Source organism: Boleophthalmus pectinirostris, unplaced genomic scaffold, assembly GCF_026225935.1.
Source record: "Boleophthalmus pectinirostris isolate CB_2022bp ecotype Guang Dong unplaced genomic scaffold, ASM2622593v1 HiC_scaffold_13, whole genome shotgun sequence".
Lineage (NCBI taxonomy): Eukaryota > Metazoa > Chordata > Actinopteri > Gobiiformes > Gobiidae > Boleophthalmus > Boleophthalmus pectinirostris.
Window position 1 is genome coordinate 29,591,423 of NW_026571036.1, and position 25,932 is coordinate 29,617,354.

The following is a 25,932-nucleotide window of genomic DNA, read 5'->3' on the forward strand; positions in this document are numbered from 1 at the left end:
TTGCCTAAATAAACCCAATTTAAAATCCACCAGAGCCAAACCTAAGTTTTTTAAACAATTCAACATTTACAGTGAATTTTTACATCACTAAATATATCGGCGATTATATCGGCAGCTCCAACTCCCATTATATCGGTTTCATATCGGCCACAGCAAAATCCATATCGGTCGGGCTCTACTAATAATAAAGAGTTACTCAAACATGTGTGAATGAAAACACAACTCCAGGTGTGTCCATTCTGCTCGATATAGAACCTTTAAATACAATCTGGCTGTAGCACTTTCACCTCACAGCAAGAAGGTTTCAGGTTTGAGTCCTGGGCCTTGCAGTGTTGGGTTACAATAATCTAATCATTTAATTATAGATCACTTAAAAAAAAAAAAAGGTTGACACAGTTTGCATGTTCTCTCTGTGTCTGAGTGGGTTTCCTTTGAGCTCTGGTTTCACTCATCAACTTAAAACACGCACAGAAGGTCAAATCCTCCAGCTGAGGTCGTGACTGAGACTAACCCAAGATCTGGAGATTAAAAAAAAAAAATTGCAGAGTTTTAAGTTGTCTCGTAATCTTTAAGTACCTAAAGTATACCTAATTTTTCTCGCTTCGTGTTTAAGAAAATACCTTTTAACTCATACGGTGTTTCCTAAAATCAGCTCTTTGTGGAAAAATGAGACTGAATATTACTTATACATTTCAGAAGACATTTCGTTGGACTATAAAGAGTCGGTTGTGAAGGACGGCTCGTTTCACTCGGTCACAATAGACTATTTGTGCTTCATTAAAGCTCAGCAGATGCTCATTAAGCCCGAGATGCTGACGACCGGATCAGCCCAGTTTGACCCACTGACCTCTGACCTCTGTGCGTTCATAATGCAGACCTCAGCGACTCACAGATTTATTTATATAGACTCTCTCCACCTGCACTGAGGAGTGAAGCAGTCCAAATAAGGCTGGAAACGAGAGCTGGAGCTGCGTAAAGGCGCACAGTGTAGTGTTTTTGGCCGTCTGCTTGTCTCCATGGCGATGTTATAGCTTTGATCGGAATGTTCCACAGTGTAATAATGAACTGTTTTGTATTTAATCAGTAAAATAAGACCTTGGAGATTGATCAGTTTAATGCCATAATGTGGAGATTTCTCTTCTCTTCCTCTTTATTTAATCTCCCCTTCTCACATTCTGTTTCTGTCCTTCCTCTCTTTTCTTTCTCTCTCTGCCTCCATACCCCTCCCTTTTTGCTCTTCCTTTCTTCTAGCCTACCATTCCCTCTCTAGAGCTTTTATCTCTTTTTCTCTCCTCTCTCTCCCTCTCTTTCTCTCTGTCTCTAACTCCCCTCCTCTCTTTCTTTCTGTCTCATTCCCTAACTCTCTCTCTACGTCCTCCTCCCTCTGTCTTTTGCTCTGCCCTCACTCTCTCTCTTTCCCCCCTCTCCCTCTATAACACCCTCTCTCTCTCTCTCTCTCTCTCCCCTCTCCCTCCCTCTGTTTCCGCCCTCTCCTCTATAACCCTGTCTCTCGCTCTCTCTCCCTCTTTCTTTCTATCTCTCTCCCTGCCTCTCTCTCTACCTCCTCCTCCCTCTGTCACTTTTATCTCTTTTTCTCTCCTCTCTCTCACTCTATATTGCCACTCTCTCCCTCTCTTCTTCTCTCTCTTTCTAACCCCCTCCTCTCTCTCTCTCTCTTTCTTTCTCTCTCGCTTCTTGCCTCTCTCTCTCTACATCCTCCTCTCTGTCTCTTGCTCTGCCCTCGCTCTCTCTCTTTCCCCTCTCCCTCCATATCTCCCTCTCTCTCTCTTTCTCTCTCCCCTCTCCCTCCCTCTATTTCTGCCCTCTCCCTCTATAACCCTGTCTCTCGCTCTCTCTCTTCCTCTTTCTTTCTATCTCTCTCTACCTCCTCCTCCCTCTATCACTTTTATCTCTTTTCCTCTCCTCTCTCACTCTATATTGCCACTCTTTCCCTCTCTTTCTCTCTCTCTAACCCCTCCTCTCTCTCTCTTTCTTTCTAACTAACTCCCTAACTCTCTCTCTACATCCTCCTCTCTGTCTCTTGCTCTGCCCTCGCTCTCTCTCTCTTTCCCTCCCTCTCCCTCCCTCCATATCTCCCTCTCTCTCTCTTTCTCTCTCTCCTCTCCCTCTATACCTCCTCTCTTTCCCCTCTCCCTCTATAATCCCGTCTCTTGCTCTCTCTCTTCCCCTCTTCCTGTCTTTCTTTCTTTCTATCTCTCTCTCTGCCTCTCTCTCTACCTCCTCCTCCCTCTGTCACTTTTATCTCTTTTTCTCTCCTCTCTCTCACTCTATATTGCCACTCTCTCCCTCTCTTTCTTTCTCTCTCTCTCTCTCTCTCTAACCCCCCTCCTCTCTCTCTCTTTCTTTCTCTCTCGCTTCTTGCCTCTCTCTCTATGTCCTCGTCCCTCTGTCTCTTGCTCTACCCTAGCTCTCTCTCTTTCCCCTCTTTCCCTCCATACCCCCTCTCCCTCTCTCTTTCCCCTCTCCCTCTACAATCCCATCTCTCGCTCTCTCTCTTCACCTCTTTCTCTTTCTTTCTATCTCACTCCCTAACTCACTCCCTAACTCACTCTCTACGTCATCCTCTCTCTGTCTCTTGCTCTGCCCTCGCTCTCTCTCTTTCCCCTCTCCCTCCATATCTCCCTCTCCCTCCCTCTCTTTCCTCTCTCCCTCTATAATCCCGTCTCTCGCTCTCTCTCTTCCCCTCTTCCTCTCTTTCTATCTCTCTCTCTGCCTCTCTCTCTACCTCCTCCTCCCTCTGTCACTTTTATTTCTTTTTCTCTCCTCTCTCTCACTCTATATTGCCACTCTCTCCCTGTCTTTCTCTCTCTCTCTAACCCCCCTCCTCTCTCTCTCTTTCTCTCTCTCTCGCTTCTTGCCTCTCTCTCTATGTCCTCGTCCCTGTCTCTTGCTCTACCCTAGCTCTCTCTCTTTCTCTCTCTCTCTCTCTCTCCCTCTTTCCCTCCATACCTCCTCTCCCTTTCCCCTCTCCCTCCATATCTCCCTCTCTCTCTCTTTCCTCTCCCTCTATACCCCCTCTCTTTCCCCTCTCCCTCTAAAACACCCTCTCTCTCTCTCTCTCTCTCTCCCTCCCTCTATTCTATTCTCTTGCTCTCTCTCTTCCTCTCTTTCTTTCTATCTCTCTTCTCTCTCTCTCTAACTCCTCCTCCCTCTGTCTCTTGCTCTGCTCTCACTCCCTCTCCCTCCATACCCCCCTCTCTCTCTCTCTCTCTCTATCTTTCCCCTCTTCCTCTACAACCCTGTCTCTCTCCCCCTCTCTCTTTCCCCTTTCCCGCTATACCTCCTCTCTCTCTCTATCTTTCTATCTATCTCTCTCCCTGCTTCTCTCTCTCTTCCTCCTCCTCCCTCTGTCTGTTTTTCTCTTACTCTCACTCCCTCTCCCTCTCTTTCCCCTCTCGCTCCATACCCGCTTTCCCTCTCCTTTCCGTTCCCTCTCTCTCTCTCTCCCTCCCTCCTCCCTTTCTTTCTGTCTCTGTGTGTGTGATCAGGTCATGAGTGTGATTGACAGAGACAGACAGCTGCCTGTGATGGATTCATTACACAGACACTGATCTAAAGCCTGAGCAGATCTGGACCATCGCCTGTAAACACCACACACTCTCTGAGCTCTACGTTCTCTACCATAAACATCCTCTATTATTACACAATTGTGGACTGTTGTTACCTGGAGACCTGGAGTTGTGTTTTGTTTCATTCACATTTGGAGGAATCCTTTATTATTATACAGGGTGTCCCCCCCAAAAAACAAACAAAAAAAACTGACAACTGACATAATTTTGCAGGAACATTTGAGGTTATTTCAACAAGAATTGCAGTCAAATGTTCACAGAATGTACAGAAACAGATCAAGATTTGATATTTAATGTTTTATGTTTGATTTGTTTTCAGGTTGAGCCGTTCACTCCCAAACAGAAGTCATTTTGCCTCTTGGAATCTGCTCGCACACACTCACCCAGGACTGTGCAGCTTTCAATGAACAGCTTTCCTCTTTAAATTTTTGGTACCAAGTCCAAATTTGTTTGCCAGTTGTTGAAGTTTTTCCAAATTTTGCATTGAAGTCTGCACAGTCTTGGGTGAGTGTGTGCGAGCAGATTCCAAGACACAAAATGACTTCTCTTTGGGAATGAAAGGCTCAACCTGAAAACAGAACAGAAATAAAACATTATTATATATAAAACAAGAACAAGAATTGCCAAAATTACTGGCCTGCAAAATGATGTCACATTTTTGGGACACCCTGTACATACATAGACGTCTCCAAACACAGCAAAAGCTTTAACCTGCTCCTGGATTAAGGTGCAGCTAGATATTTTTGTGGAGATGGCAGGGGAATGAATTTCAGCGAAGGTTTCTTAGCTTTACTGTTTGTACACCCAACCACACAGCAACTCTTCGGCATCTCTATCGCGAACAACAACAGTCACTAAGACAGAATTTTTTGGCTTGCTCTGAGGGATCGTTTTCCCCCGTAAAAGGGGCGTGGTGCAAACAACATGCTCTGTGTGACGTAGGGTGACCATATTTACGTTTGTCAAAACCAGGACACTGGACACCAAAACATATGTGCCTGTTTTTCACACCAGCCGGGATGAAAAGTGGGGAATTTCTTGTCCAAGTCATTGTTAAAAGTGCATTTGCGCTTCGGCATGTTGCAGACTGACCGACTGTGTCTGCTCGCTCCTTCTGAGTTACAGAGAACTACGAGAGACGCTCAATAGGTGAGATTCATTGTTGACAAAAGCGCGCGTTGCATGCTGGGAATTATTTTGGTCGGCGGCAAGAAACACTAATTCAACATGACGGACGGAGTGAGAAAGCACGTAAAGGGTATTGATCCTGGTTATTTATCCACTCTAACAGCAGAGGACCCAAGACCATTTGACCAGAAATTGGTCATAAGCATCGATGGAGCCAAATCACCCTTTTCAACCCTGACAAAGCCTGGACCAAACCAAATTTCTGGTCTGAATCACCAACTACCTGGACAAATATTCACTTTGGTGATATCCACAATGACTTGGTGGAAACTCCTGGGCCATTCACAGCAGAAAAGATGAAAACCTCCAAGAGTCTCGATGTGTTGTTGAACTTGTTGGAGTCCACGGTTTGTTAGGATCTTCTACGTTTGCTCTGCAAATGTTTGAAAGTCGTTTAATTCACCGTTAGTGGTTCTTTTCACTCAGAATACAAAAGAGACATTTTCCTTCTTCCGTGCTTCTATTTGTGCATCCGATAATGCAGCAGGAATTTACCATTATCGGGCATAAACACGCAAGGTTACGCACTGTGTTTGATCGCTATCGTGTTTCTTGCCTCCGACCAAAATATTTCCCAGCATGCAACGCGGGCTTTTAATAACAATGACGTCAGCTGAAACTCGCCTATTGAATGGCCCAATGAAAGATAATGAAAACCCAGACATTTTCATCACTTTATGAAAAAAAAAAACCTGGATGGCTAGGACAGGATGTGAAAAATGGACATGTCCGGGGGAAAAACAGAGGTTTGCTCACCCCAGCGTGACGTGGGTCCGGTTGTGCTTATTGGTGGTTTTCAGATTCTTTAAGCAACACATTTTCACATTTAGTTTGTTAAACATAAGAACTTCTAATGCAGGACTTCTCTACATGACATCGAGAAAACCTTGAGCTCCACTTATAATGCAATCTGTGTTAAGAATCATTCGAACAACACCGATATTATTTATTTGCACGCACTGCCTTGTTTCACCTCTTATGTCTAGACAGCGTTCAGTCACAGCTCGCGAACTCTAACCCAAAGTCATTAACAAACTTGTGTCTCAAATTAGCCGCAGTTCACATGTGTTTAAACCATAACAGCTACTTGAATAATGGCTCAAGTCAGCGTTTCTAGAGTCGAAAATACTCCCTCCAAGCTTAACTTAGCTCAACGTGAACACAACACCACATCTCCCAGCGCTCGGAAATGTACGGAATCTGAAGTTTGCGAAGAAAATGATGCAAAAGATCTCACTAAGTACCGGCATTTTCAGATATGAGACACGCGTGATTTGAAGCTGCGGTCCAGTCAGCAGCTCGTGTTTCAGTCCGACTTGTTCTACGTGTTTACACTTACGACTGTTGGCATGGGGGTCTGTGAATGTGCAGCGTTGGCAGAATATAGAAGCACTTTAACTTGAATGTGGTCGGACAAGCTCGTAAAATCATAAAATAGAGGATACGGTAATTAGTAAGATTATTACTGTGATGCATGTGTGTGTGCGCAAGTGTGTGTGTGTGCGGGAGTGTGTGTGTGTGCGGGAGTGTGTGTGTGTGCGGGAGTGTGTTTGTGTGCGCAAGTGTGTGTGTGTGCGCAAGTGTGTGTGCGGGAGTGTGTGTGTGTGCGTGCGTGTGTTAATACAGGAATACAACACATGGTTATTCACGTTATTTTAAGTCCTGCTTTAGTCTTGGTTTGGTCCTGGTTTAGTCCTGGTTTAGTCCTGGTTTAATCCTGGTTTAGTCCTGGTTTAATCCTGGTTTAGTCCTGGTTTAGTCCTGGTTTAGTCCTGGTTTAGTCCTGGTGTAAATCCTGGTTTAGTCCTGGTTTAGTCCTGGATTAGTCCTGGTTTAGTCCTGGTTTAATCCTGATTTAGTCTTGGTTTAGTCCTGGTTTAGTCCTGGTTTAGACCTGGATTAGTCCTGGTTTAGTCCTGGTTTAATCCTGATTTAGTCTTGGTTTAGTCCTGGTTTAGTCCTGGTGTAAATCCTGGTTTAGTCCTGGTTTAGACCTGGATTAGTCTGGGTTTAGACCTGGTTTAGACCTCATTTAGTCCTGGTTTAGTAGTGGTTTAAATCTGGTTTGTTTATCTTTTCAATATTCAGTCCTGGTTTGGTCCTGGTTTAGTCCTGGATTAGTCCTGGTTTAGTTCTGGTTCAGTCCTGGTTTAGACCTGGTTTAGTCCCATTTTTTCCCCTTAATAATAACTTACTACATGTTGACTCTTATGGCAAACGCAGAGTAGTAGTAGTATGGTAAGTAGTGGATGTACTCAATTTTGTTACTTAAGTAAAAGTACAGGCACAGGGTCAAAAGACATACTCAAGTAAAAGTCCAAACAAACAAACAAAAAAACTAAATGAATAAAAATCTATGTAAAACTATTGAAGTACCTGTTTAAAGATGTAAATGTAAAGTATTCTACAGAAATGTTTACAACAATTAAAGCATCAAATGTAGGGATTCTGATAAAGAATTCAGCTGATTTTAAGTGATTCAACTGATTTCTTGATTTTCCAGCTGTTTTTGTGTATTTGTGTATTTAGTTTGCTCAAAGTCGGGATGTTAACTCAAATTAAATCTGCTAAAAATAAATCTCAAAATTCAGTCCAGTTCCAAAATAGTGAAGTAGAAAATACAGATATCTGCTCTCAAATGTAATGAAGTAAAAAGTACCCACTGTAAAATGTTAAATAAAGTACAGATACCTCAAAAATGTACTCAAGTATTGTACTTATTGTACCTTCCAGTACTGCAGAAAAGACAAAGGCTCCTTTTTGCACCACACAACAAGAAATCAAAACAAACCAGCACATATGAAACTATGAGCCGCACCTGGATTTCTTTCTGAAAAGCCTCTTCTCTCCTCGCACCTGTCTGCACCTGCCGTCCTCCCGTCCGATCCACTCCACGCCCCCCTGCCATGCTAACTCTCAGTCCTGTGTTTAGTATCCTCCAGGCGGACTGCGCTCGCTCCGGTACCAGACAGTTGAAGTGCTTTCTGAAGACTGCCCTGCGATCAGGTTTCCCTCTCCCCAGTCACCTCGCCAAGCCAAGGGGGCGTGGCCACAGCTCCACATAGCTCCCAGTGACCCACTGACATTTACTGTAGTAGTTAGCATTAGCACGTGCTATTAGTGCTAAGATCTGAGCGGTGCCATTGGCCATGACTTTGTTTATGCGTTATTTTAAGCAGGGCATCTGACACAAAAATAAATCAACACGAGCATAAAAATACCAGAGGGACAACAGTGAGTGTGGGGTTACCAGCAGGCATGTTCTGTCTAATTTAATAACACTTATCCAGGCACACTGTCAGATCTTTATAGCAATTAGAATCATCAGTGCTGCTTCAGTTAAAGGTGCACTGTGTAACTTTTCTGGTGGAGCGTCCGTTCAGTGCTTTTCTCCATGGACATGATGAAACATTTGTCTTGAATATTTCACAGTCTGGTATTAAACCTTTCTATCTTTACAGAGACCAAACCAGGCCAAGTGACAGGTCAGATCTGTGGAGAGGCGACCCTGCTCACAGTCAGAAATAGGGATGCAAAGATATGGTTTTCCCATGATTCGATACATATCTCAATACATGGGTCACGATATTTTGATTTCAATACGTTTTAAGATGTGAAAAAAAAATCTCATGTAATTTTTTCTGCTAATAAGTATAATATACTATACTATACTATAATACACTATATAACATTACATACATTACACACAAAATATTACAGCACAAGTACTGTACAGCTGTAGTTTATATGTGAAATGTTTTAGTTCATTTGGTTCAGTGATTCACACCTCAGAATTTATATTCAGTCAAAATAAGAACAGAGTTTTCAGAGGCTATTTTATATTTTATAACACAGCCAGTCTACTCTTCATATAGACTGAAGGGGAGTTACACTATCAGACTTTTCCTTCTTTGATGATGATTTGATGATTTCTTTTCCTCCTGAGTCTTCTTACTGCACACACTTGTGTCTGTGCTGCTCTGCCCCCTCCAGCAGAGACAGTACGTAGCTCCTCCCACACTGCCCTGCTACACTCTGTGACACACTGCCCTCTCCCATCTTCTTTCTGCACACTAAAACTATGTTATATAACACAGAAATGTCTCAACACAAATGTCTGCTTGGTTGTCCAAAAAGAAGGGTGATAAATCAGCAAAGGTCAGTGCACTTCAGGATACTTATGGATGGATCCCTTTTATTGCTGGTTCAATTACTGAGTAATACTAATAGTTCAGAGAGACACAATCACTCAGTCAACAATAAAATATCCTCATTAATGTTCAGTAATGGTCAGATCCACCTTGATTTTGTCAATTACAAGTAATGTCTATTGACTTGGGTCACAACGGTTTGTTACGTTTAAAATATGGGTCCTCAGAAAATAAAAGTTTGGGAAACACTGATTTAGACCAGACCTGGGCATTGTAAAAGAAACATATTTTATAATTTTATTATAATTGGACTAAAGCTGGATTGCTTTGATTTTAGAGGTTAGGGTTTTGTTAGGCAGCCTCACTTTTTTATTACTTAGTCATAACATAAACTGTTACCAGTTCATCAAAATAATGCTCTTTACTGTTTTTATAAAGAAATACAATTCATATTTTACGCAGAATTGAGTTAAACATTTTGGCCCGGACCTCCACAATATTTTGGTGCACTATGTCCCATTTCAGATGGAGAGTCACCTGTTTGTCTCAAGGAAAAGTTATTGCTTTTTCCTGAAATTTCAATAGTACGGCATTAAAGGGCCAATATGAGGCTATTTTCTGATCTATGTTATATTACACAAAACTGACCCATATTCTAATGTTGTTACCTCCTCAAAAACATAGTTGTGTTTTGTTTCATTCACACATGTTTGGGTAATAAACCATTATTATTAGTCTGTCTACATCTCCAAAGCTCAAAATGCTCTGTTCCACCTTGTGATGTCATGAAGCGGTAGTTTTCAAGTGGACAGATTAGCAATTCCAGAGATGAATTGCAGGGTTTGTGTGTTAAACATGTGTGAATGAAACAAAACACAACAATATGGACCCTTAGCATAATTGACAAAAATTTGACAAATGACTCAAATTGGGGAACAGCCAACAAGCCAACACTGTACTATTGAAACGACAAAGAAACAATAGAGAAACAGCTTTAGGAAAATGTAAACTGAACACAAAATTCTGCAAGACAATAGCTCCACTGGGGGAAAACTCGGCAAAAATGCAACCAAGCACATTTGATTCTTTGAGCTGCCAATAACTTGGGCCTCTCACACTGAATTTTGGAGGAATATTTGTCAAATGAAGATGATGTAAGTGCATAACGCCTGCACACTTTGTAAAATGTAGACACGTAGATAGAGCTGGAGTCTGGTGTAACGGTGAATATTTGGAGAGTACATGTTTGACAGCGCTGAGCTCCCGAAATACACACGTCTCCTCCTACACCAGTGAAACAGACCTGCGCTGAAAACAAGAGCCAAACCTGCACTTATCATCAACCAGCTTTTAATAATACAAGCTCAGTTAAATGTCAAATTAGACTTAAAAGTACTATATTGCACTATTTTCTGATGTAGGTTATAATGTTGTTTCCTCATCATAAACAGAGCTGGAGTTGTGTTTTGTTTCATTCACACACAAATCCTGCATATTTAGGCTGAGTTCTTCTCTCAAACAGAAAACACTTCCACTTTGTGATATCATATGGTAATACAGGAAGTGCTCCACTGTGTTTTTAAACTTCATACATCTTAACTAAAATCATTTGGATCGTTTCAGCTCTGGAATTGTTCATCTCTACTGAACTAAAGTTGAAAGGAGCTGTTCACTTGAAAACATCACAAGGTGGAACAGAGCATTTTGAACTTTGGAGATGTAGACAGACTAATAATAAAGGATTACAATATTTCCAGACTATAAGTTGTTCTGGAGTATAAATCGCATTAGACCAAAAATGTGTAATGAAGCAGAAAAAACATATATAAGTCACACTGGAATATAAGTATAGAAGTTTAAGGACAGAGAACAACAGGCTGAACAGGCGTCTGGAATGTTAACATCACAAGAACAATTATTCAGATAATAACAACATAACATAACAAGTTCACCAAACTCTCCATCTCACTTCAAGTCACTAAATCCATTAGATTGGATTGTATAGTATGACTGCTCTTTGTGTTGTGTTTGTCTTTTGTTCTGTTTTGATTTGTTGTTTCTTTCTTTTCTGTAAATACTATTTTTATTAATGTATTTAGGATCCCCTCACAAACGAGACGCTACATCTCAAGGGGCTTCCTTTATAAATAAATAAATAAATAAATAAATTCTTCATCCTTAGTGTCACTTCTGAGCAACTCTGCCAACTCTAACTAACTCAAGCTTTTAGCCTGTGACTAGCTTTTTTTATTTTCTTCATTGCTGTTAGAGTATCCTCTGCTTTTTGTCAGTCCCTTACAAGTTTCTCATTCACTCAAAAACTTTCTTTCTGCTGCACGATTTACCATTTGTAAGCAGTGGTGGAGTTAGCAATTTGGGGGCCCCAGGCAAACTTAAGTTTGGGGTCCTCACTATAATTCACCATTTTGTTTTTGTTTTTTTAATATATTTATTATCTGTTTTTCCCCATTGTTCTTGACACATGCACATCTCTATTTATTTAAATTATGGGGAATGGGAAACTTATCTTATTAGTTTGGCAGCCTAGTAGATAACTAGAACTGAAAGTAGTTTTATTTTTTTGCTACTACAATTTCATTTCTGTTTACATCCATTACATATGATTATGAATATTTTTCTTATGATTATTGTTTAAAAGTAAACTACTCTCATTTAATGTCATAGTAAGAAAAATGAAATTGCTCTGAGGCCTGGGCCATTAGTAACACTGAGGGCAATTAGTTGGGGGCCCCTCCAGGTTTTGGGGCCCTAGGCAGCTGCCTACTTTTGCCTAATGGTAGTGCCGCCTCTGCTTGTAAGCAGCTTGTAATCTGCAGAATATGATTAACAGTTTATCGCCGTGTGATAAAATAAGTTATGATGCTAAATGCACATTAGTGAGTGGGTTATGTCTTAATGACTTGTATGTGTTAAATGCAGGCGAGTGCGTAACTGACAAGAAGAAACGTCTCAAACTTCAGTAGCTGGACATCCACTCATATATGATCCATACAACTAGCCCCGCCCCCTAGAGAGTCTGAAATCTACTGAAATCCTACAAGACACTGACATGATACAGACAGAACAGAGGCTCTTTCTGCAGGAGACATGTGCAGTAGAGCGAAGTGAAAGTGGTACAGGAGTAACTGGAGTAGCAGAAACTGGCACACAAGCCTCCCTCGCCCTCTCGAGGCTGTCAGTGTAAACATTTTACTATATAAGTCGCACCGGAGTACAAGTCGCAGGATCACCCAGACCATGAAAAAAAAGTGCCACCTATAGTCCAAAAAATACAGTCCTCAAACATGTGTAAATGAAACAAAACACAACTCCAGGTCTGGTTTTGTCTCAAAGCTCACAAGAGTCAATTTCATGTAATACAGGACTTTCAGTGTGCATTCTGTAAGTCTAGACCTATTCCTAATATTTTTCCCATAACAGAGATTTACGTAAATGGACTCACTCTGCACCCACACAGAATACGACACTCCCCCATGAAACGTGAGCTCGCGGAGTGAAGAGGAGAGGAGGAGGAGGAGGAGAGGAGGAAAGGGGGGAGGGGGCAGTTAAAGTGTGCGAAAGTCAAGGTGCAACATGAGAGGGCAGTAATTATAGCTCCACACATCTGCCCCTGAGCCGCTAATGAAGGCAGCACATTATCACACGCACAGAGGGTCAGCTGGAACATAACACGGGAGAAGATCACACATGTTAACAAATAAGTACGAGGATCTGCCCTATACACTGTAAAAGACTCCCACAATATGAAGCTCGACACATCAACTGAAGCAATGTGTTGTGGTTTCCTACTACGGCCAGCAGAGGGCGCGCTAATGCATAAATAAATTTGTACTTCGAAACAGTCTTTGCTCATTTAGTGACTATTATTTTAAGTTATAAAATACAATGTGCCATTTTTATCATGTTTATTACTTAATGAGGTAATGCTGCTTTGGACTTTTAGTATGTGACAGTGGTGGATGAAGTACTCAGTTTTGTTACTTAAGTAAAAGTACTGATACCAGAGCAAAAAAAAAAGCTCAAGTAAAGGTATCACATAAAAATAAAATATTTTGAGATCTAATAAAGCTTCAAATGTTGTGATTTTAATACCGATTTGTGAAAAAATAAACCCTCAGTTTTTCAGCAGGTCTCAAACAAACTGTAATAAAAAATACTTTTACTTTTCAGTCCTGTTGTTTAAAAATGCAGTGCAATAGAAAAATACCTGCTGTCAAATGTACTAAAGCAGACATGTCAAACTTAGGCCCAGGGGCCAAATTTAGCCCGCTACATAATTATATTTGGCCTGCGAGATCATATCAAATATTTATTAGAGCTGGCCCGCCGGCTACAGACAGGCTATTTATTTATTTAAAATGTTGTTATTATTTTATATTATACTTGTTCTGGATTCAATGTTTAAGCAAAACTATTATTAACCATTCATTTTAATGAAGAAAATGAAGAAAATGTTTAATATCTCGAAAGAAGAGAAAAGAAGCAGATGTTGTTGAAATTTAGTTTGGCTCTCGAGTTAGTCCCAGTTTTTAATTTTGGCCCTCTGTGAATTTGAGTTTGACGCCCCTGTACTAAAGTAAAAGTAAAAAGTATCTCAAAATCTACTTAAGATACCTCAGTACAGTACTTAACTATTTTTACTTTGTTGACTTTCACCTCTGTATGTCGATGCTTTTTTGTCGTTTTGCTCTGATTATACAAAGAACGACTGCAACAAAATCATTTCCTGAAGTCTGTCTATAAAGTCTCCAAAATATGTTCAAAAATACATCTAACCAGACTTAAAGGTGCACAGTGTAACATTTTTAAGATTCAGCCACCAGCTTGTCTCTATGGAAATATTATTGTTTTGTCTGTAAAACACAGTATTGATTAAAGCACCCATCACAAGGAAAACAACGCTGCATTACAGTTCAGATCTGTGGAGAGTCGTCCCTATTCACAGAAGGAATTATTGTATTTTTGAGCAAGAGAAACACTCGTAATGAATAAATGCTAGATAGATATGTTTAAAGTCATACCATGGAACATTCCAGGCAAAGCAATGACATCACCAGAAAAGTTACACAGTACACCTTTATACTAAACCCGTTAACATTTACATGAAGCCAACCTTAAACCCGACTCCAAACACACACACGTATCTGTCCTGTCAATCAAACGTCAGGACTATCAGAGAGGAGGATCAGAGCTATAAATACCAGCCCACCTCCACCTGAGCCGAGCACATACAAACTACTGTCACCGCGGCAACAGCAAAGGCCAACTGTCAGGTTAGACACAGAGAGAGGGAGAGACACAGGCAACTTTAAGGTCAAATATTACACACACACACAACAGATTTGACTGCATTAAAAACATGGCAGTAAAATGTTGACAAGCCATTTGGAAGATGGTTAAAGGTGCACTGTGTAACTTTTCTGTGTAACCTGCGTGTTTCTATGGAGATGTTTTCACTTGAAATGTTCCACAGTATGGCATTTATCTAGTCTATAATCACTTACATGTGTTTTATTGCTCAGAAGTGCATTAAAAATCATTCTACAGTGAACAGGCTCATCTTTCCACACATCTGGAAATGCTGCATAGATACTTTTAATGACTGTGGAATACTGTGGAACATTCTAGACAAAACAATAACATCTCCATGGACACAAGCTGGTAGCGCCCTTTGCACTAGAAAAGTTACACAGTGCAACTTTAAGACAAAAAGCTTATCATTACAGGATCAGTGGTAAATGGTCACATTTTTCTATAGCGCTTTTCCACCTTCAAGGCACTCAAAGCACTTTACGTGTGCTTTGGTTCATCCTTGACTCACTATGGCAGTGCAACTGATACTTTGACGCTGATGTCATCAATATTCCCTGGGATTCGATGCTAACTGTAGGCACTGCTCTGTCTGAAGCTCTGTTATTGATGTTAGACTTTAATATGAGCTTTATTTTTTTTTAATCTGACAAAAAGAAAGCTTTCAGAAATATTCGTGTGCATAGAATAGAAATCTGTGGATATTTGGGAAATCCTGTCTGTAGTTAAGTATAAAATAAATATTTGTAAACCCTTGAATGAGTCCAGTTGTACATAAAATGTATTGTATGTATTTGTATGAATATGGATTTAGTCCTCCTGATTCAATCCTTTTTCAGTCCTGGGATCAGTCCTGGTTCAGTCCTGGTTTAGTCCTGGGATCAGTCTTGGGATCAGTCTTGGGATCAGTCTTGGGATAGTCTTGGGATCAGTCTTGGGATCAGTCCTGGGATCAGTCCTGATTCAATCCTTTTTCAGTCCTGGGATCAGTCCTGGTTCAGTCCTGGTTTAGTCCTGGGATCAGTCTTGGGATCAGTCTTGGGATCAGTCTTGGGATCAGTCTTGGATCAGTCTTGGGATCAGTGCTGGTTTAGTCCTGGTTCAGTTCGTATGCGGCACAAAAGTCCGGCATCTCGATGGATGTTTGTTCTGCTCAATAAACAATGTCATATTTTTGACAGTAAAGTCGCATCTGAATTTGTATTCGTACTGAAGAAAGCGTAATCGTAAACTTTCATTTCATGATTGTAATTCTTGATGTCGTAACTTTTCAATTCATATTCTGATGAATAAAATACACACAATACACTTTATGTACGACTGGACTCATCCGATAGTTTACGAATATTTATTTATTTTATGCTCAACTGCAGACAAATATGCACGGACTTCTATTCTATGTATACAAATATTTCTGAAAGCTTTTGTACTCCATAGAACTGGCTTGTTGGAGGTACAACAGGCGAGCTGATTTGTACTGTTAAAAACGAGTCTCTCACATATAAAATTTTATTCACAAGTTACCTAGAATTTGCCACCAGTTTTTCAGTTAGTCACTCTCACCTTTTTGTTGAAAATCAAACTCCGCGTATTGATCACAGACTCACTTTTGTATTTTTCTTGAGTTTTCAGACACACGTGTGCTTTGTGTCACCATGGTAACTGATGAACATTCTGCCAATACATAAACATGAAGAAACACCTCCAGAGCAAAGTATCAAGAGTGCAAAAATGTTCAATATAAAAGTCCAAAAAATGTTTCTATAACGCTGTAACCACAGAGAGCTACTTTAAGCGTTCTGACACAAGTGGCATAGGTGAGTTTGGGTTAAAGTGAAAGTGAAACTAGCTGGATTGTCTTTATTTGGATGTTTAGACACGCCACAATCCAGAATTTCATACATTTAAACTGATATTACACAGAGTATTTCTACTATTTCTACTCTTGGTCCATGTTTGTCTGCTCCGTCTGTACCACTGGGTCTTGGAGTTTGCTTTATTGACTTGCAGATTCTTGGAGAAAAGGTAAAAGGTCACAAAACCAAGAGTAAGTGTAAAATCTTGAGCTAAAACATGCACGGGTTTGAAAATTCAGTTTTCTCCACTGAGGCTTCGGAGCAGGGCGTCATGGCAACATGCAATTTCACATCAGCCCTGCCATTTACATCATTCAGATTATCCTTATTATCATTATCAGCTACAGGGCTACAGAGAGACAGAGACACACAGAGAGAGAGAGAGAGAGGAGGAGAGAAGGGGGAAGAGAGGAGAGGGGGAAACTGAGAGGGAGAGAGGGGGAGGATAGAGAGTGGGGAGAAAGAAAGAGGAGGGAGAGAGGAAGAGTGAAAAAAAAGAGAGAGGAAGGCAGGAGAGAGAGAGGAAAGGGGGAAAGAGAGAAAAAGCGATGAGAGAGAAAGAGGCAGGGAGGGAGAGAGGAGAGGAAGGGAGAGAGGCAGAAAGAGGGAAGGAGAAGGAGAGTGAGGAGAGAGAAAGTGGGGAAAGAGAAAGAGGAAGGGGAGGGAGAGAGAGAGAAAGAGGGACGGAGAGAGAGAGAAGAGAGAGAGAGAGAAAGAGAGGAAGGGGGAGAGAGAGTGAAAGAGGCAGGGGGAGAGAGAGTGGGGAGAGAGAGAGGAAGGGAGAGAGGGAGAAAAAAGAAGGGAGAGAGAGAGAGTGAGGAGAGAGAGAGAGAGAAAGGGGGAGAGAGAGAGAGGAGGGGGAGAGGGAGAGGAGAGGAATGGAGAGAAAGAGAAAGAGGGAGAGAGAGAGAGAGAGGCAGGGAGGGAGAGAGAGAGGAAGGGAGAGAGACAGAAAGAGGGAAGGAGAAGGAGAGTGAGGAGAGAGAAAGTGGGGAAAGAAAGAGAGGAAGGGGAGGGAGAGAGAGAGAGAGAGATAGAGAGAGAGGGGGAGAGAGAGAGAGAGAGAGGGGGAGAGGGAGAGAGAGGAATGGAGAGAAAGAGAAAAGAGGGAGGGGGAGACAGAGTGGGGAGAGAGAGAAAAGACGGAGAGAGAGAGAGAAACTGGGGAGAGGGAGAGGACGGGGGGAGAAGAGAGAGAAAGTGTGGGGAAAGAAAAAGTGGGGCAAGAGAGAGGAAGGGGGAAAGAAAGTGAGGAAAGAGAAAGAGAAACAGAGAGAGAGAGAGAAGCGGGATAGTAAGGAAAGAGGATGAGAGGAGGTGAGAGAGGGCAGAGCAGGAGAGAGGAAGGCTGATAGAGAGAAGAGAGTGGAAAAAAAAGCAAAGAGCGGAAAATTCTCGAGAGAAAAGAGCAGAAAGGAGACAGAGAGGCGAGAAAAAGCAAGAAAGAAAAGCAGAAAAGAGGAGAGAAGAGCAAGAGAGAGAAGTAAAAATGTAGAGGAGGGGGTCATGCTGCTACCGTAGTTCTAATCAGAGAGAGCCATGCCGATGGATCAGGGGAGATGAGACTAAAGTCGATCTACGTAATGTTCTAGAATATTTCAATGCTTCTGTTTGAGGCTCCATAGCTCCACCTGGACAGAGATATGGAACAAACAGCTCTACGCACCGCAACAAATCCACCCACACGAGGCAAAGAGACGAAAATCCAGAAGAACTGTGATTTGAGAAGATTTGATAATATTTACTTCATAAATATTACAAACATACTCAAACCAAGTACACTGGAAAAATGACGCTTAAAATAAATTATGTTTTTACTTGATTTGAGGAGATTTGACCAGTCTAGAAATATTATTTGTCAGATTCTAGTTAAAATAAAACGTATACATACAAGATCCTGCTAAACTTATAAATAAATTTGTATTTTTCAGAGCAAATAACTACTTTCTACGTCAAATTTTCCTCAACTCAAGCTTTTTTAACTTAATGAACTTTGTCATTTTAGCAGCGTAGTATTCTGAATTTAAAGTTGCATTGCGTAACTTTTCTGGTGGAAAGTACACCGTATGGTTATGTTATTGCTTTATTCAGAATGTTCCACAGCATGGCATTAAACTTATCTCATCTCCATGGTGATAAATGTTACTGTGTGATCCTATGTCTTTTATTTATTTAAATTTTTAGTTTAAAATTTAAATTCATTGGTATTTTTGCTCTTCTTTGATTTGACTAGTTTGTTTTTGTATTGTGTTTTACTAGTTTTATTTAATATTTTTGGTAACACTTTATTTTAGGGTACACTTATTAACATCTAGCTCCCTAATTAGCATAGTTGTAGATGGTTAATTTGTCATTATTTAGTATTTATTCAGCCCTTATTAATGTCTAATTCCCCCTAAGTTTATTCTGCTGTTAATTAGACATTTAGAAACACTTTCCTATTAATACACTCATTATTACTGCTTATTAGTTTGATACTAGGCCATTTGTGTCCATGAATTATGATTTGAGTCAGAGTGTTGGAGACGTGTGGAGTCACTTTTTGAAATATTCCATCCAGTCCTTGTATTTGCAGATGTCGCTGGTGCTAGGCTAGTGCATGTCAATGGCCATAGTTAGCCTGCCACTAAAAACAGTCTTACCCACTCCACAAAACACCCGAAACAAAACTATTATTACACCAGACTGTCCATGTAAATGTCTGTGTCGATAGAATAATGTTTGAAATAAAACTAACTTTGCATCGCATGAATCGTCGCATGTTGAGGGACTATTTTCTCATATATCAATCCGCCGCTGCCGAGCTTTCTATCATTAAGTACAACTCACTGCTGCTGCTCAGACATAAATCCTTCAAACGCAAGGTTGGTTTTACTTCTGAAATTATTCTATCAACACAGACATTTACATGGACAGTCTGGTGTAATAACAGATTTGTTTCAGGTGTTTTGTGGAGTGGGTAAGACTGTTTTTAGTGGCAGGATAACTATGGCCATTGACATGCACTAGTCTAGCACCAGCGACCTCTGCAAATACAAGGATTGGATGGAATATTTTAAAAAGTGTCTCCACACGTCTCCAACACTCTGGCTCACTAGGAAATGAGGTCCTATGTCCAAAATTCCGGACTGTCCCTTTAAGGACTAGTAGCACAACAAATGTAGCTTTTACTTATTTGCACTTAATAAATGTTGCTTACTCTTGTGTAATAAAACACTCTCTGTTAGGTGTTAATAGAGTCCAATTAGCCATGAATGAAGTCATTAAGCTCTAAATATGTTCCCCGTTCTAAAGTGATGTGTTGATCGTAGGAAATAAATCCCTAGATTGACACAAATTAAAAAGAATATGGTGCTCTCTGCTTCATACTTAATTCATGTATTATGACATGTGTATTAATAGTTCATATTAGGGATGGGCATTCGATGAAATTTTATTAATCGATCATCGGGACAATTACCGATCGATTTTTGATTAATCCTTAACCTTTTTACTATTACTAATCTGCATAAATAAACTCAACTTTACAACATATAAACCATGACCACTCTAGAACCACATCAGCCCGTTTAACATTATAATGTGTTTAATGCAGCTATGCGCAAGTCTTACAGAAACTAAACTTAAAACCACATGGCTCATTTGCATAAACTAAGTGGAAAAAAAAGCACGCTCTTGTGCGCTGATGCGGTTCAGCTTCTGTCTGACTCAATGACACAATTCAGTGGAATATACTGTAGGTGTTCGTTCTGTGACAGAGGGATGTTGATGCTGGCGGTAAGTCAGTTCTGTGTGTCGCAATGTTTTTAAAGATCGTACATGTGCAGGTTTAGTGCAGCTCTTTGCAGTAACTGGGATACTGCGTTTACATGCACCATGACGAAATCGGGACACTGATGTGGATGTAAACACACTCGCTGAGTGGTACAGTGTCTCCAAGGAGCCAGAGCTCAAACATGGGACTGAGGCCGCAACTCCAGTGTTTGCGCTTTGTATCTACGCACAGAAACCTACATTCAGTTTGTCGATTAGAAATGAACGTAATCGACAAAATTCTTAATGATCAATTATCGATTAGTCGACTAATCATGCCATCATCTAGTTCATATCTGAATAGGTGGTTGTACAAAACAGACAAAAATGGCTTAGTATCAAACTAATAGGCAATAATAATAATAGGCAGTAATAAGGAGTGTATTAAAAGGAAAGTGTTTGTAAATGTCTAACTAAGAGCAGAATAAGCTTATGGGGAATTAGACATTAATAAGGGCTGAATAAATACTAATTAATGATGAATTAACCATCTACAACTATGCTAATTAGCAGGTATTTAGATGTTAATAAGTTCACCTTAAAATAAAGTGTTACCATATTTATTTATTTTTTATCTGTATTGTGAGGCACTTTGGAAAACACTTTTGTTCATGAATTGTGCTGTATAAATAAAGTGGATTGGCTTGTATACTGGTAAGATCTGTGGAGAGGCGACCCCCACAAATAGTAAGAATGCTCAATGTACTTGTGAGCAATGAACTCACCTGTAATTATATAACAGCTAAACAGACAGATACACTTAAGGCCATACTGTGAAACAACATCTCCACGGAGACCAGAAAAAGTTACACGGTGCAGCTTTAAGGCCGTTTTGACTCGTGCGGAGGTGTATTTTTGCAGTGAATGTGAGAGGAGGGGAAGAAGGGAAGAGGAAGTCATACTTTAACCAAAGGCGTTTCGGACGGCCGCACTTTCTTGGGAGATATCTGTGAAGAGAGCAAGAGCGTTATTCCCTGGTCACGCCTCTTCAGAGATATCTCCTCCTGTGCAGTTTGCTGTTCCCATGACAACGCACTGTAAAAAAAAAATCAACTCTGTGTCTGAATATTTAATTTGATTTAAATCTACAATATCTGACATCACTGCTTGAATATTTGCTAAGAAAGTAAAAAGAAAAAACTGTAAATAGTCAAATATTGCATCTAATACTATTAAGTCGATAAATAATGTATTTAAAGGTGCAGTATGTAACTTTTCGGATTGGGGTCCATCACTTGCTTGTTTCTATGTACATGTAATTTCTCTGGTTGGAATGTTCCACAGTATGGCTTTACATTTATTCAATTACAGGTGTTTTTATAGCTGAAAAATATCTACAAAAACAGTATTCTGCTTCTGGTTGTGAGTGGGGTTGCCTCTCCACAGATCTGACCTGTAACTTGACTTAGTTTGGTCTCCATGATGATAGAAAGCCATAGGTTTAATGCCATACTGTGAAACATTTCAGACAAAGCTATAATAAGAATCTCAATGGAGAAAAGTTACACAATGCACCTTTAAGTAAATAATTTAAATTAAAAAATCTAATTAGTGTAGATTACTTTTTTGCAGTGTTGAATTTAAAATATATTTGTCATACTCAAACTTGACCAACAATTATTTGCTTAATTTTGTAGCACTGTTGGAAATATTGTTTGTGCATGGAAAAAAGTATTATTAAAATGCGTTAAAATGACTTGAATTCAAAGTAATTATCCTAAGTAGTAGTAACTAGTAGGGATGTAACAATAACCAAAATATCGAGATATCGTATCGTCTCTCTCACAATACCAAGGTTTTTCACTTAAAAGTATTAAAAAAGAGCAAACTGCATAGGCCATGATCCTTTACTTACTTTACTACATAATAAAGTAACTGTTATTAAGCACTTTTAAATCTGATTTCTTTAGAATATGGCAGTAATGATCCACACTGAAGACTGGTCGTGGTCAGTGGTGGAGTCAGCAATTTGGGGGCCCTAGGTGAACTTGAATTTGGGGCCCTCACGCTAAAGCACTGTTTTGTTGGGGGTTGTTTTTGGACTTTTTAAATATTTATTGTCTGTTTTTCCCAAAGAGAAATGAGACACGTATATGTTTATTTGAATTAGAGTGGATTGAAACTTGTCTTATACGTTAGGTACTAGATAACCAGAACAGAAAGTAGATTTATTTATTTATTTATTTTTGCTAGTACAACTGCATTTTTGTTTACATCCATTACGTATGATTCTGATTATGCTATGATGATGTTCAAATCAGGGTCAGGCTGACTCGTCCATTCTAACGTGAAAGGGGGGAACGCAAGCCCCGGGATTTCAAAATTGCTGCCCATTCAAGTCAATGGGCTAAGCTCAATGGTGCATGATCCCAGATTCGCCTTTAGCCCGGCGAGGTACTTCCGGTGGCTGTGGGCCGGGCCGACCGAGCATGTGCAGTAATGTTCTCTTCTCCCGCGGGCACACGCAAATGCACACAAACACACGCACGGACGGGTCGCGGGCTCGTGTATCATGTGATTGCTTTGACCAATCAGAGCAAGAGGAGCTAGAGCGAAGCTGGAGCTAATGATTATAAAGCGTTTTTTAAGACAACTGAAGGACTTTGAGCTGAGAAAAAGTTTATGATCTAAATATAGGTAAAAATCGCCATAAAATCCAACATTTTTGAACGTTGTAGGTGCCCTCTCAGACTCTATGAGAAATTCCTCTCCCAGCCCATGTTTTTTTTTTCCGCTGTAGTACCAGTGAGTGACCACTATGTCAACTGGAGGTAGCTACAAGCAGCAACACCCTATCCAGTTATTTTAATAGATTTGTGGGGGAATGCTTTGACAGTTAAAATAGATTTGGCAATCAGATACTATTTTGATGGTGTTATCTTGTTTAAAAGTAAACTACTTTCATTTAATATCATCTCGGCCATTAGTGGCACTGAGCGCAATCGGTTGGGGGCCCCTCCAGGTTTGGGGGCCCCGGACAGTCGCCTACTGTTGCCTAATGGTAGCACCGCCCCTGGTCACGGTATTTAAAATGGAAAAAATAGCGTATGTACAATTCTGTTAATCCCTCCAAAATATCGCAATAATTATCGTATCGTGAGAGGCATATTGTGAAGTGAAGTGAGATTTGGATATCGTTACATCCTTAGTAACAGGATTTAAGAAATTAATCTAATTTAGTCTAATTTGTTACTCTTTTCATTACATTTTTAGGCATCTTTTTAAAAAATTTTGTAGTTTGATTTATAGATAAGTGCAATTTCTCTTAGTGAATTGGTAGAAAACTGTTTAAAACTAAAATATAGATTGCAATATTTAAAAGAAAATAAGTATTAACCGAAAATATATATGTTTAAACAACTCAAAACAGGATTAACACATGAATTCAAGTCATTTTAAGTATTGTAGTTGTATATTTCTGCAGTGAAGAGTAGACTATAGTTGGAGCCATAGAGTCGTACAGTAAAATGGCTCATAGTTAGAGCGTCATTGTTCAGGTCGCACATGCAGGATACACTTGGGACCACAGACAAGATGAAATGTGAAATAACTGATTCGCCAATTCATAAAATACTAGAAAAAACAATGACATGCTGATATAGAATTGAAATCATAGTAATAATAATAAGATTGTTTTCGTGAGTGAATGAACAACACCACATCAGAGGAGACACTCGGAAGGTTTGACACAAGAGACACAACCATCACAGAAAAATATACAGACATGCAACAACAAAGTAGTGTGTTTAGAGTAAAAAAAAAAGTCAGATTTAACATTCTATATAATGCAAAATTTCCTCATGTAAGCTTTAAGTTGTGTTATAATGTTGTTTCCTTATGCTTATACTGCAAAAAATCTTAAAATCTAAACACTTAAATCAGAAAATGAAAAGTAGTGAAATTTTCTTGCTCCATGGACAGATAATTTTACTTTTTTTTTTTTTACAAGTTATCTTAAATTAAACTACTTCTAGACGAGAATGAAGCAGTCTCAGAACTAGAAAGTAGATAAATGAGTAGATAAATCTGAAATAAATATAAATAAGTAGATAACTTTGAAAACAGGATGAATAACCTGATATATGTTTTAAAATCTTGGCCAGATCAGAGAAATTTGCAGTGTAGAGTTGTGTTTTATTTCATTCACACATGAATAATGTGTCTGAGTGACGATTTATTATTAGTCTGTCTACATCTCCAAACCTCAAAATGCTCCGTTCCAACTTGTGATGTCATGAAGTAGTAGTTTTCAAGTCAGTATCTACCTTTTTTTCTTTTGTTCGGTAGAGATCGGCAAGTCCAGGGCTGCAAATTTTCAACTGTATGGAGTTTAAAACCATGACATCACAAGGTGGAACAGTGTGTTTTCTGTTTGAGAGAAGAACTCGGCCTAAATATGCAAGGTTTTTGTGTTAAACGTGTGAAACAAAACACAACTCCAGGTCTGTTTGTGACGAGGAAACAACATTTTAACACAGATCAGAAAATAGTGTCATATGGGCCCTTTAAATTGGGTGGAAGTTTTTTTGGCCAGTAGGGGGCAAAATTGCAACAGCGTGAGCCTAATAGTGGACCTGCCCTAGAACCACTGATCAAAAGTTTAAACGGAATTTGAGCTTTTTTATTATATCTCTCTCTATGTAGCTCTAAAAATAACAAGTCAAAACAATTCAAAATTATTAGTTCTTTTTTTTTAAATAGTAATCTCATTTTGATTATACATTTATTTCTTTATCAGGGCCAATTCACGTAAAACATTGACCTACACAAAAAGAGGGAATATTTTTGTGCCAGGTTATACAAAAAAGTTCATTTCAACATACAGTTTTCTTTTCTTTTTTCTTAATTTTATAGTATTTCTTAGTACAAACGTTCGTATATTCAAAATAATCTTTAAAAAGACTCAATATGTAACTGAAAAAATTGTATATTGATAGTATTGGTATTGATTTTAGAACAAATAGTCCAGAAAAAGCTATTTGGAAGTTTCAGTGGCTAGTTTTTTTGTATTGATTTCAAAGCGTTTGTTGTTTTACTGAAATTGGAAGTTACTACTATTTCCCAGCTTATATGAAACGTCTGGGGAGAGTGAAGTCTGATTCTTACCATGCTGTTTTTAATCATATCTCAAACTGTGGCACTTATATAGATTTTTTTATAACCATTTATATTTTTGCTCTTTGTTATTACACTATATTGTAATGTGTGAGCTACTGTGTCTAAATCATTTCCTCGTGGATCAATAAAAAGGTCTAAACGTTTGTGAGTAACTGGTCTAATGTAGTATTTTGTCCCCCCCCGTGCCCCTGTACCTTCATAGGAGCCAGCTGTATGGGGGTGATGTAGGAGGGGTCCACCATGGGCTTGGGTCTGTTGGCGGTGTCGGCCAGCAGGCTCTGCCATTGCTGGGGCAGTCCAGTGAACTTCTGCTCCCGGGGGTCGAATCCTGTGTGAACGCGATGCTCGAAGTTTGACGGCGCCGAGATCTCCAACCGCTTCTTCTTCTTCCCAAACATGCTGGAAAACCCTGGCAAACCTGGGACAAAGAGAGAGAATTGAAATATTAGGTTTTAATATTAGAGATGCAGAGATGTTTTGACAACAACTGATCATCATCATCAAAAACAGACCTGGAGTTTTATTTTATTCCATTCACTCATGTTTGACGCACAAACCCTACATATTTAAATTCTGTTCCACCTTGTGATATCATGGGTTAATACAGGAAGTGCTCCACTGTGTTTTTAACTTCATACACCTTCACTAGAATTATTTAGATCATTTTAGCCCTGGAATTCTCCAATTTCTGTGAAACTAAATCTAAAAAGAAGCTGTCAACTTGAACACTAGCACCGCATAACATCATAAAGTGATGGGAGTCTCATGTAAAATGACTATATACAGTAGGGGTGTGCAAAAATACTGAAATATCAATAACCTCGTGGAGTTCTAATTTTGCAGCATCAATAGAGCATCTCCAGGCTTTTTAGCAGGGGAAAGACA

General features: G+C 39.7%; 1 protein-coding gene across 1 annotated transcript in view; it reads right to left on the reverse strand.

The window, feature by feature from the left end:
* pak5 (p21 protein (Cdc42/Rac)-activated kinase 5) overlaps positions 1-25,475 on the reverse strand; it is a 105,168-nt gene extending 79,693 nt beyond the window's left edge. Inside the window, 2 exon segments of the mRNA XM_055149376.1 lie at positions 20,832-20,876; positions 25,242-25,475. Coding sequence (XP_055005351.1) covers positions 20,832-20,876; positions 25,242-25,445 — 249 coding nt within the window. The 5' untranslated portion in view covers positions 25,446-25,475.
* Between the last annotated feature and the right edge of the window lie 457 nt (positions 25,476-25,932).